This window comes from Mastacembelus armatus, chromosome 14 (genome assembly GCF_900324485.2).
Source record: "Mastacembelus armatus chromosome 14, fMasArm1.2, whole genome shotgun sequence".
NCBI lineage: Eukaryota > Metazoa > Chordata > Actinopteri > Synbranchiformes > Mastacembelidae > Mastacembelus > Mastacembelus armatus.
In genome coordinates this window covers 3337658-3348918 of record NC_046646.1, presented here as the reverse complement: position 1 = coordinate 3348918, position 11261 = coordinate 3337658, and the positions used below count along the sequence as shown (strand labels likewise).

At 38.9% G+C, this 11261-nt stretch overlaps 2 protein-coding genes across 2 annotated transcripts; both read right to left on the bottom strand.

Annotated features, from left to right (window-relative positions):
- Positions 1–2118: 2118 nt before the first annotated feature.
- Positions 2119–3732, bottom strand: bsx (brain-specific homeobox). The gene is made up of 3 exons (XM_026329038.1): positions 3489–3732; positions 2715–2905; positions 2119–2358 (listed from the first exon to the last, which is right to left on the bottom strand). Exons 1-3 carry the CDS (start codon positions 3730–3732, stop codon positions 2119–2121), a joined length of 675 nt encoding a protein of 224 aa, XP_026184823.1.
- Positions 3733–6449: 2717 nt separating this feature from the next.
- lim2.1 (lens intrinsic membrane protein 2.1) lies at positions 6450–9403 on the bottom strand. Its single transcript, XM_026328871.1, has 4 exons — positions 9229–9403; positions 8387–8536; positions 7855–7989; positions 6450–6511 (listed from the first exon to the last, which is right to left on the bottom strand). The coding sequence occupies exons 1-4, from the start codon at positions 9401–9403 to the stop codon at positions 6450–6452; spliced, it is 522 nt and encodes a 173-aa protein (XP_026184656.1).
- Between the last annotated feature and the right edge of the window lie 1858 nt (positions 9404–11261).

Sequence of the window (11261 nt, the reverse complement as noted above, 5' to 3'; positions counted from 1 at the left end):
CAAATTTCAGAAAATGTTACCACATTAATCATTGAATCTTTTGATACAGTGTTTTTAAACTTTTCTACTCTTCTTCTACATCTACAGTTTTATACACAGACAGTCTGGCAAAGTGGCATTTTGGTTAGCTGCTTTGATGGCTATATGTTGATCAAGATTTTAAAAATGATTTGAATGAGATATCCTGCAACACAGACTAGTTATTAACAACTTTAATAGTGAATTAACACTGAAATAGTACACAAATTATTTTAACGTTTTTTTTTTGTATCCAACATATTTATTTGGACAGATGAACTATTGCACTGCTGCTGTACTTTCCAGCTCCTGGAAATGATCAACTTATCAAACTACACAACAGGACAAACCCCTGTAGAAACAAGAGGATATATTTTTTAGAATGTTTATAATAAAGAAATGTGCTGAATTGACGATCTTTCTTCTTTTGTCACATCGTAGACTAACGCTGTTCAATGGCCATATTCTGCATTGATCACAGTGTATATGTAAACATTTATGTCGGCACAAAGAATGCATGAAATCTCGTTATATACCGAGATATACTAAGACAACATGTTTAGCATATTCGCTTTCTTTGACATATTAAAATTTGAGGCTTTTGGGCATTAAGTATTTTAGGTCATGTAGAAATATTCATATTTATTTATTAATAATAGGGCTGGGACTTTAACGCGTTAATGTCCGGAACTTCTGTGTCGCCATAGAAAAGTGCTATTAAATCCGATAATTTTTTTTTTAACGCGATGTTGATTCTGTAATTAATTCATTGACATTAACGAGTTTAAGTCCAAACCCTAATTAATAGTTACATTAACCATAATGAAAATAAATATACAAACACTTATTGTTGTGAGGCTACTGTATGCCATGGATCACTTATGTCAGCACTTAAATATTGGATTTTTCAGAAACAACTTTCCAACAGAAACACATAGCCTCTGTGAGCAGGGGTATTCGCTGAGTCCGGCTTGGATTCATTAAAATGACGTTGCTTTTTGAGCGGGGAAATGAACATATAGGCTTATGTTTTGTGAGGAACAGAAAAAGCGTCCTGAGGAAGTTTCTCTTTTCTTTCCGTCGTTCTTTTGCGGTTCAGTTTATTGGCTTAAAGCACAGCGGGCTCCAGGCCACCATGCAGGACAGCAGTAGAAACAAGCAGTCTCTCATTCAAAACCGAGCTACATGCTGTGAAGACTGCTTTCTAATGCAACTAGTTGCACTCACTTGGACAGCTGACCGCTCTAACAGGATCGAACGCACATGTGCAGCTTAAACAATACCATGAATGATATAGCTATTTCTGGTGTTTAATATTTAAAATCATCATTGCGTAGTTCAATCATGAAAATTCAAACAAAAAAGATGCCGACAGGAAGAAATTATAAACGGTCTAACAGAATAAAAAGACAAATATCGATTCATTATTTATATACTAGTATAGGCTATAGACGTATGTACATTTAACCACAAAAATATAGACGACAATTACTGTCTTTGACCAAAACTAGATTTGCAAAATATGCAACAATATGGGTAAACTGAAAACTAAATGTAAAATAGACGAAATAATTAAAGATAACGAGACATTTAAAACAGAGTTGCATGAAAATTTTCGCTAAAAGTGCAAAAGGATGAGCTGCGCCAGTATTAGGCTACATAACAAAGAGCTATTCGACTGGGTTATTTAGAATCATTTCTACAGTTTTCGACTGCCAAATTTACAGGGGGTAGCCTTTTAAAAATGTGTAGACCTTTCTGTAATGAAATAATAATAATAATAATAATAATAATAATAATAATACAATGGCAATACAATTATTATTATTATTATTATATAATGGCGTTATATCGTGTGTGCTTCGTCATACTTCACACTCCGCATAGCCTGTAGCCTACCTATATAGAAAAGTAAAGGATCAGTTGGAAAAAATCAGTAGTCCTGTTTTGTATGTTTGAATAAATATTAACATTGTATCGTCCCCACTTTTTTTAAAACTGTAACTTATGTATTTGTAATCGAAGGAAAAGAAAGTCAGTGGTATCTACAGAAAATGTACAATCTGCCCTTTCCTCCTGATAAAACAACTCTGCAGCCTACTATAGGAGATGATCTGGGGAGCAAATGTCATCCTCGATATCCACATCGTCGTTTTCCTCCAGCATGTACGAGTCCTGCTCCAGTCCGTGTTTCAACTCCTCCGCGCTCTTCTCGTTCAGTTCGCTCTCGCTGGAGTTCTCAACGGATCGGTCCAGCTCCGCAGGGGTCTTCCGCTCGTCCTGCGCTTTCCTCAGCTGCTTCTTGTGTTTCATCCGCCGGTTCTGAAACCACGTCTTCACCTGCACGGGGGAGAATTCGGAAGGATCTGAATGATAAAAAGAAAATGCAAAGTAGCCTTTTTCGGCCCGAAGAAATCCCCAAATCTGTCAATATAAAGCCAAAATGGTTTCAGCTTATTTTTGCGATTATTTACATGACATAGAAAGACGAGACCAATGGAACTGAGATAATAATGGTCTAATTAATATTAAAATAGGAGCTATTCCATGAAATGAATGTATTTAGTCTTAGAGGAGTATAATAGGTCTGAAGCAGCCTATATTGTTTGAGACTACCTAAATACGCACGAACAGCATTCTTACTAAACAGCCATATTCCAGCAATTCTTTTTATTTATTTATTTACTATAGTCTACCTGTGTCTCGGACAGACTGAGCGCCGTGGCCAGCTCCACTCTTTCTGGCGTGGACAGATACCGCTGGATTTCAAACCTTTTCTCCAGGCCCGACAGCTGCGAGTCGGAGAAGACTGTCCGGGCCTTCCTGCGTCTGCAGTGCTTCCCCGGCAACTCTGCGTGGTGTTGGAACAAGGCCGGCATCTGCATGCCTACAGGTGACACCACACAGGACTGCAAATTATTTTCACAAACAACAACACAAGACACAAACAAGAACACAAAACTCTCAAGATTGTCAAAGTAGTAAAGCTGATGGAATTGGATCATGGAATGACATGATCTGAGATAATGATTGTCTTTTAAATGTGAACAAGATTAAAGATAAACAAATGTGTACAAACAGCTGTACATATTTTAATGCAGTAAGGGGAAATTGAATAGTATGCTGACATAATGAGCCTAAATGATTTCACTCGGGTAGGCTAAACATACTCGTTATTTCCAGATCAGAAATCAGTCTTTATTTACTGCGGTTTGATTGTGATTAGATGAATTTCAGCCAATCACAGCAAATGCTTATGTTGTATTCTCACACTAATTATTAAGTACTATAGGAGTTTTTAAATCCACAGATTAACAATGTATTAACAATGGCTTTAAAACTGGAATAAACAAAAGTTGTTTTTCCTTTTCAAACGGCATCACTACTTGTTCAAGTAATAGGCTACTGACAAAAATGCCCTTGTTCCTCAAGGCCTCTGCCTCAGCCTTACAGGCTCCCGTATCGCTTACCAGACGTGAAGAAGTACTGGTGCTGCTCTGGCTTGTGGAGAGGATGGTGCGGATGTGGAGCCAGTATTGGGGTTGGCATCAGTGGGTATCCATATTCAAGGATGGGCATGCGGGAGGCCAGTGAGCTACAGAATGGCGAAGGAATGACCTCTCTGAGTGGCTTGGGTTTGTGCAACAAAATGTCCTCAATGAAAAACGATGTCGACCTCTGCGTGGACGCCGCTGACGCGTAGTTCATACTCATGATGTTAGTTTGCCTTTGTTGTTTTCCTGCCTAAATCTGCATCAGCTTCTGCGTCTTCCCCCCAGCTCTTCCGAGCTTAAATGCAGCCCCTGTTTGTGTTCAGTGAATGACACTACGTCGAGCATTACATAGGTAGTAGTGGGAGGGTAGATTTCTAAACCCAACAAGTATTTATCCAGAGAGAGTAGTGCATTGGGGAAATAGTTTTTGGCATCAGCCAATTATAGTTCTGGATGGGCGGAGGGGAGCTTTGAGAGGCCGGCTCCTCGCTCTGATTGGCTGAGACCCGTTGGGAGCTGGTGCTAAAGCAAACGGATTTCAGACCAGCAGCACTTTATTCCAACAGCAGCTGAAACTGAGAATCATCACCTGCAGCAGTGTTTACGTGGTCGCCTAGCAACCACTCTGTTTTGGGGCACTGTGCTGAAGGATTGTTGAGTTGCAAAAGTTGCGTTTTGTCATTAGTGAATCCAAAAGTCCCTCATGGACTCAAAGCACGGACCTACAGCATGTTGCCAGACATAGCAGCCCAGCTGCAGTGGGCGCTCGCCATGGTGCTGAACTAGCCTGGTTCCTGTGGCAGACTATTTTACTGTGTCACCGCACTGCAAGGAACATCTGGGAGTCGCTGTAAGTGTGTATGCCCATCGGTGACGTTTCAACACAACATTTGAAACTGACATAAATGTAGCTAGGCTGTAGCATCCCCGATACTTTGTCCTCGAACAGGGAGCGTACGTGATTTGGCCTCATGGTGTGGTTTCCTGTGGTGTTATATAGGTACTTTAAAACACACAGCCATCCATAGCTATTGGATACGATAGGCCATTTTCCTTATAGCATCACGTTGATATTTGTATCATATCCCTGTAAGACAAATGGACTTTTCTGTGAGCCGTTCAGGCACCAGTGATGGACAGAAAACCTTGGCTTGATTTGCCTTGAGACTACAGGCGATCACATGCAGTGGCCTATTGAATTGACAGGAAAATTCACTCGAGTAACTTCTGCACCTTTCTTTCATGTTGGTAGTTTTTCAGTCCAGTGATGGGGCCTGTGTCACATGAGATTTAGGCTCTACAGGTCTGTCTAGTAATTTCGCCCAAATTGGCTGTAATTGTCGGTATTAAAATCTGGGAGAGTACAAGTGCTGCTCCTGTGCCCATTTGCGAAAGAAAGCGGTTCGCTATAATTTGTTGATGTGGTGTTGTCGTCACATTTCCAATCAGGCCGCTTAATGTGAAAGTGTCTTAATGTAGGCAGAATTCACGCTGCAATGCTATTAGGCAATTAAGCGAGAGGTTAGAGCGGAAGTTGTAATCCTAGGGCTGGAGGACAGGATTTCCATTTGATCAGATGGAGGAAGAACAAATTAATTACTGGGAATCAGTTAGGCTGAAAAAGCGCCGTTCTGCTGCACTAGTTTGCATTGGTTTGTGTTAAATATTCAATCTAAATTTTCAACATATAAATTAGCATCATTTGATGGTTTCAAATCAAACACCTTTTGGAACGACGAAGACTCTACGTCCGGTCTGCCTGATGTCTTTAGATTAACTGACTAAACCTTCTAGACAGAAATGCCATCTTTCTTTTTAACACAGGCTACATATTCTGTCATTTATCTTTCCAGATGTATGTTTAGAAGGATAGAAGAAAATTCCAGGAGTCGTCACCACATTCAAAACGTATCTCTGGCGTTTTAAAATGTAAGGTGGCGTTAAAAGAATGGCAGCAGAACAGAAAAGACCTTTTAACGCCGGCCAAGCAGATGGAGGTAACCCCCGCTGCACCTGGCTGTGCGTCAGTCCCTTTTATGGAACGCACCAGGATAACAATTTGCGTTTAGGGGAAAATTAGAAACTAAATGAATCAAATGGTGATGAAATCGCCTGAAGGGTCCCTTCTTGAGGCCCAGTTAAGCGGCTTTTTGCGGCCATTTCATTAAGTAAAAATTGGAGCCGGCCAGGCAGTGCGTCACTCTGTTAAGTGGCGCGTTTGGATAAGAGGTTTGCAGCAGGGTATTGGGTAACACTTGGCTTATACTTTTCAAAGCAGACGTGATCGGGAAAGGGATAGAGCAAAGAAATAAAAGGATGTCGAAGAGGATAACTCACCTAAATGTAGAGTGTTTGCGGAAAAAGTGAATCCATAGTTTTGGGTTTACATAAATAAAATAAATTCTTGGTAGGCTACATAACAAATTAAATTAAAACAATGACTTTTTAGTAACAGAATCGGAATCACAGAATCACACAGAATCTTCTCCAGGAAGACGGAAACGCTTTATGTAGTCTTATAATTATGGACAGTATAGTTTTCCTAGGCATATGAAGCCTCTTTATAGGCTGCATTTAAATTATGTAGATGTTTCCTGAGTCACAATTGCTCATAGTCTTTTTTAGTTTGCAATTTTTTCCTAAATGCAGAAAGGTGGATAGATAAAGGATTTCTGTGGACAGCGTTGTTAAGGAAAGGGCGGGCAACCCGTTATAGTGCAAACAAACAAAGAAACTGAATCAATTATACATATCTGAGGATGTAAATGAAAACACATTTTCCACATTCTTTTTATTGAAATAATTTTAAAGTAGACCATTGGTGTTCCAGAGCTGAACCCTGAAGTCATGCTGAGAGAATCGCCACACAGCCCTGATGCAGCTCTAATGTTCACGATCATAATCCATGGCTTGTGTCTGGATGATTGTTCGGGTCTTCTAATAAGAGTTTGCGCTCCTGGGGCATTCATGCGCCCGATAGGCGCAAATGTAGAATATGCCTGAAAAGAAAGCAGGGTAAGGGCTTTGTGTTCCATTTGGAAATACAATTTACACGCATTTTTAAATGATTCATTTAAATCTGAATTGGAGATTATGTAGGTAGGCTAGCATTTTATAGTATTTGTGATATCAGCAGCTGGTCAAAGTGGCTTTCTCCCCAATAACTGCAAGTTTATGAATTTTGGCTTCGAGGTGTTGCTCCCTGTGCCACATCCTCTACTGTGTGACTCTAAAACACATATGTCTGAAACTGTTTCTTATAACTTAAACTAGATAACATGAGAAAGCTGTAGTATATTTGTAGAAATACATATATTTATACACATGGTTAGACACGTGCAGTTTTATATCTGCTGTCTATTGGTACACTATGCACAATCTTTGTGGTGCGTGTTATTTCAATTGAGCAGCATGAAAATGGTGCTGCACATAATGACTAATTCAACAGTAATTCAATATTTTTCATTCATAAACAAGAACGTTTTTTTTTAATTAATTTTGAGAGTATATGGAGGTGCTTTGTTTTCATATCAAAGTCACCAGCCTAACTGAGTGGGACACCCTATAAAGAATAAGGTCCTTTGCTATTTTGAAAAATGTTACAAAATCCATACAGAAGCCAGTTCCCATGCTATGTGTTTGGCATCCATTTAATGCATACACATTATGAAAAAGAGTGGTCTTGCTTTTCCTCAAGTGGTGTTGGTTCTGCACAGTATGGGGAAGGATGAGCACTTGCTGAAAGCATCACTTACAGATAATGTCACATCATTGATTTAGCCTCTAGACTATGGGTTAATCCATGTATGGTTTGACAGTTTTCTGCTGAGGAGGTGAGTTGTCTATTATCTACCACTGATTCCTGCTTAGCCAGGGTCATAAAGCAAATGTGAGATTGTACTATTACATACTGTCTGTAGTGTTTGCTTACTTTATTACACATAACACATGCAATACTGTTTGTCAGACATGCAGGTAATACTTGAGGCTTTGACAGTGTGTTGAAATGAGTACAACTTTATCCGCTCAACCACATTTGAATATTCAAATGTGATAAAGTATAAAATTATTACTGAATATAAAATGTATTTTGCACCTGCTTCTAACCATGACATCAACAAATATGTTCTTCATGCACAGATTTAATCTACACTGTTTACCCAGGAACTCTCACAAAGTTGTGGGTTTAAAAAGAAGTAAAAAAAAATTAGCAAAAATTATTACAGCTAAATGACATGGAATTTTAAACTGAAGACACCCAGAACTCTCAAATGTTAAAGAGTGTGACGGTATCCAAGAAAGGAAACTTATTCCAGTTTGTTTATTTGTGATGCATGTTTACCTGAAAAGAAGGTGAGCACAACTGACAGCCAGCCAATGATATAGGACCAAGAGAACCTCCAGTTTCCATAGTGTTTCCCATAGTAGTTAATTTTCACACCGGTGTACACAGCCATTGCTAGAAACACTAAAAAGACTGGGCAGGAAAAAAAATAAGAAAAAATCTGAACAAAATGTTTTAAAAAGATTATACAAATAGCCAACAATTATTACTGGCTGCTGCGAGCTGTAGTTTTCAGTTAGCAAATCACCAAATGATCTCACTTCTATGAAGCAATTGCCACTGATCCAAAACAGAGCATTTAAAACAGAAGCGTAATGAAACCTACTTGTCAGAAATGAGGACTCTTAAGAATTCAACAAGGTGCAAATCCACTACTAATGGAATCATTAAATAGTTATTAGTTCATGATTAGTACATTGTTATTTTTACTTTTTTAAAAAGGTAGCATGACTCTTAATCTTTGGTGTCTGCAAACAAAGTGAATTCCTGAATGCAAATTGAAGTGCAAAAACAACAGAGTTGAACTTACAGGAGATGAAAAACAATATGCCTGCAGCAAAGGTTTTGTCAAACCTGTCGAAGGAGGAGTAATGGATGAAGGCCATAATACCAATGATGATGCCAATAAAACAGGCCAGAAGAGACAGAAGCATGAGGGCACGGGTGGCATCTAAGTGGGCTATGGACAAAGTCAAAGGCCAGTAATAGTCACTGGTGGTGTCAGTACAAATCAAAAGAGGCAAATGATCTGAAATGTATCCCTGAGCCATAAACAATGGTAGATGTCTTTGAGAAGCAAATCAAACCAATTATTAATACTGTCAAAATATTGTCAGATTGAAATTCTAAATCTATAAACCATATCTATCTATCCAAAGCAAACAAATGGCATACAACACAAATCAAATCAGGAAAAATGTAACACCACTGGCACACCTGTTATTCTCTAGTTGTTCTTCCTTTGTCACCTCTGGCTGCTCCTGATCATAGTTTTAAAGTGAACCAAAAGTTTGAGAAAGCTGCCACCATGCCTTCATCCTTTTTCAGATTGACTTTTCTCTTTATGAACAGAGTTCTGTACTTTTACAGTAAATAAATTGTGCAGAAAAATACCTTATCTGTGACAAAAACTGAGAAATAAGGTGTCAGTAGGTTCGCATGCAAAATACTGTCATTGATAAGTAAGAATGAATAAAATGATTCAGTTAAAATTGTACAGTATACAGAATTGAAATGACAGTGTGGTCTTGTGCCACACACAGCCAGTGAAATGATTTGTCCCTCTGCAAGAGCTCCATCTATCACAAATGTGTATTATAAAATCATGAAGTTAGTAGTTTCCCAATCATCTACACACTTGGCTGCACTTACCAATGCTGTCATTGTGTGGGAAGCATTTCCCTGGCATACAGTATCGCCACAGGCCCTGATGCATGTAGCTGCTGGATTGCCGATACTGTATCCAGTAATCAGTTGCTGTGGAAACAATCAGAAGGATGTTCCCCACGCCTGCACAGAACAACCCTACACCCATAAAGCTGTACATCCTGCACCTGCAGACACACACACACATACATACAAGGGAATATAAGGTCACTTACTGGCAGTCAGTGGCAGGGTCCCCTCCTCTGTACCTCACACACACACTCACTTCAGGGAGAGAAGGTGTAAGTGTCAGTAATTGCGTTGTAATGAACATATTATTTCTACTGGATTGAGCTGCAGGGTCGTCTGTGTGTGCATGCTCTACTTTGTTCTCTAGGAGATGAGTCCCTGAAGTCTCACACACACACACGCACACGCACACGCACACGCGCACGCACGCACGCACGCACGCACACACACACACACACACACACACACACACACACACACACGTGTGCACTCACATGCACAAACAAACATGCACACATTTCCAGTCTCTGTTAAGTCCAGTGATGCTTTGATACTTGATATATCTATTGCCCATTGTTCCACCTGGATGCAATATCCAACAGGTATCTTCTTTCTCATGGAGCGCTGTCATGGAATATTTTTAGGGAAAAGCATTATAGACAGGCATGGCCTATAGTTTGTTATGAACGGTATGCTTATTGAAGTGTTCTGTGTAGTCACCTAAGAGCTCTGTATTTCCTTTGGATAATGCTTTCCCTTGAACATCGTCTCTGCCCTTAACATATAAAACGAAAAATTACTCTCTGAATGTTAACCTCATATAGCACATGGAACGTTCTAATAAGTCAGTTTAATAATCAGTCAGTCAGTTAGATATAATTCATTTTCTTTCCAGGCAGGACAGAAACCCCCAAAACAGTTATGTTTATTTTTCTCTTCAATTAGGCAGAGATCGTGGCTGTGGCTGATGGACCTTGATGCTGGTGGTTTTATAATCAGCATATAATTTTCATATAATCACCTTCAACATTTTCATAAATTCTTCAAGACCTACTTCAAAAGTTTTTAAAACTCTGCATATTTGTCTAAATAATCACCTTGTTGATACAATTCATTTCCCTTTGTTCTCAAATATCTGTATAGTAATCAGTTTAGAATTAGGCTTACGTTTCTCCATTTCTAGTTTTTATTATTTTTTAGCTACAGGAAAAACACCTCTTTAGACTATAGTGTTTAAGGTTTTTTCATTCACCACAAAAAAACTATTCATATCCCCAAATTTGTATCTAATTGGCTGTAGAGTGGCAACGTTTGTCTTCCTGAAACTTATGAGACCATTATATATAAAGACATTTTGAAGTGAGACAAAAACTGATGTACATTGTCTGATAAAGCGATGGCTAATAATTTCATTTCCTGGGAAGCGCTTAGAGCTGGAGCTGTGTTACATGGAGAAAAATATAGCATGAAGAAAGAAAACACAAACAATTAAATGAACACCAAGAGATATTAAACAAAATTTAATATTATCTTACCTTAATTATCCCTTTTTATGAAGACAGGGTTACCTGACAAAATACAACAATATCCTATAATGCCAACACTGGCAGATTTCCAGCAGGCTAATAGCAGTAGTGTCTGACGGGGTGAATAGGGGACTAACTGGGGCTAAAACAAACACAGCACCGAAACAATAGGCCAGTCGACCTCTGGCCAATCAGCACTCACCAGTTTTGTGGTTTGGGAATCTGCTGAAAAAACATAAATGGCCAAAGCCTGGCAACCTGAAGTAATACTGATGATCACACGGTTTTAATTGAAACTACAGGGCTGAATTCGCTTTAATGGAGGGCAAGTCAGGCATTAAATTTCCAGTCTTTGCCTTTTGTTTCTGGTTTTTGTCTCATTTTAAAAGCAAATGTCAGTGCTAAAATTGTTATAGCGTGAGCTTTTTTGTCTGATGAATACACTAAATAAATGTTCTATTTTTTCCCCCAATTTACTTATTT

What these genes read in the sequence shown, in the direction of transcription:
- lim2.1 (XM_026328871.1), bottom strand. Translation starts at nt 9,403, where the DNA reads ATGTACAGCTTTATGGGTGTAGGGTTGTTCTGTGCAGGCGTGGGGAAC. An exon ending in CATATTGTTTTTCATCTCCT is followed by an intron (nt 7,990 to 8,386) that starts GTAAGTTCAACT and finishes TTTCCTGCCCAG; the next exon opens with TCTTTTTAGTGTTTCTAGCA. An exon ending in TGTGCTCACCTTCTTTTCAG is followed by an intron (nt 6,512 to 7,854) that starts GTAAACATGCAT and finishes CTTTCTTTTCAG; the next exon opens with GCATATTCTACATTTGCGCC.
- bsx (XM_026329038.1), bottom strand. Translation starts at nt 3,732, where the DNA reads ATGAGTATGAACTACGCGTCAGCGGCGTCCACGCAGAGGTCGACATCG. An exon ending in CCAGTACTTCTTCACGTCTG is followed by an intron (nt 2,906 to 3,488) that starts GTAAGCGATACG and finishes TGTCACCTGTAG; the next exon opens with GCATGCAGATGCCGGCCTTG. An exon ending in TCAGTCTGTCCGAGACACAG is followed by an intron (nt 2,359 to 2,714) that starts GTAGACTATAGT and finishes TCCCCCGTGCAG; the next exon opens with GTGAAGACGTGGTTTCAGAA.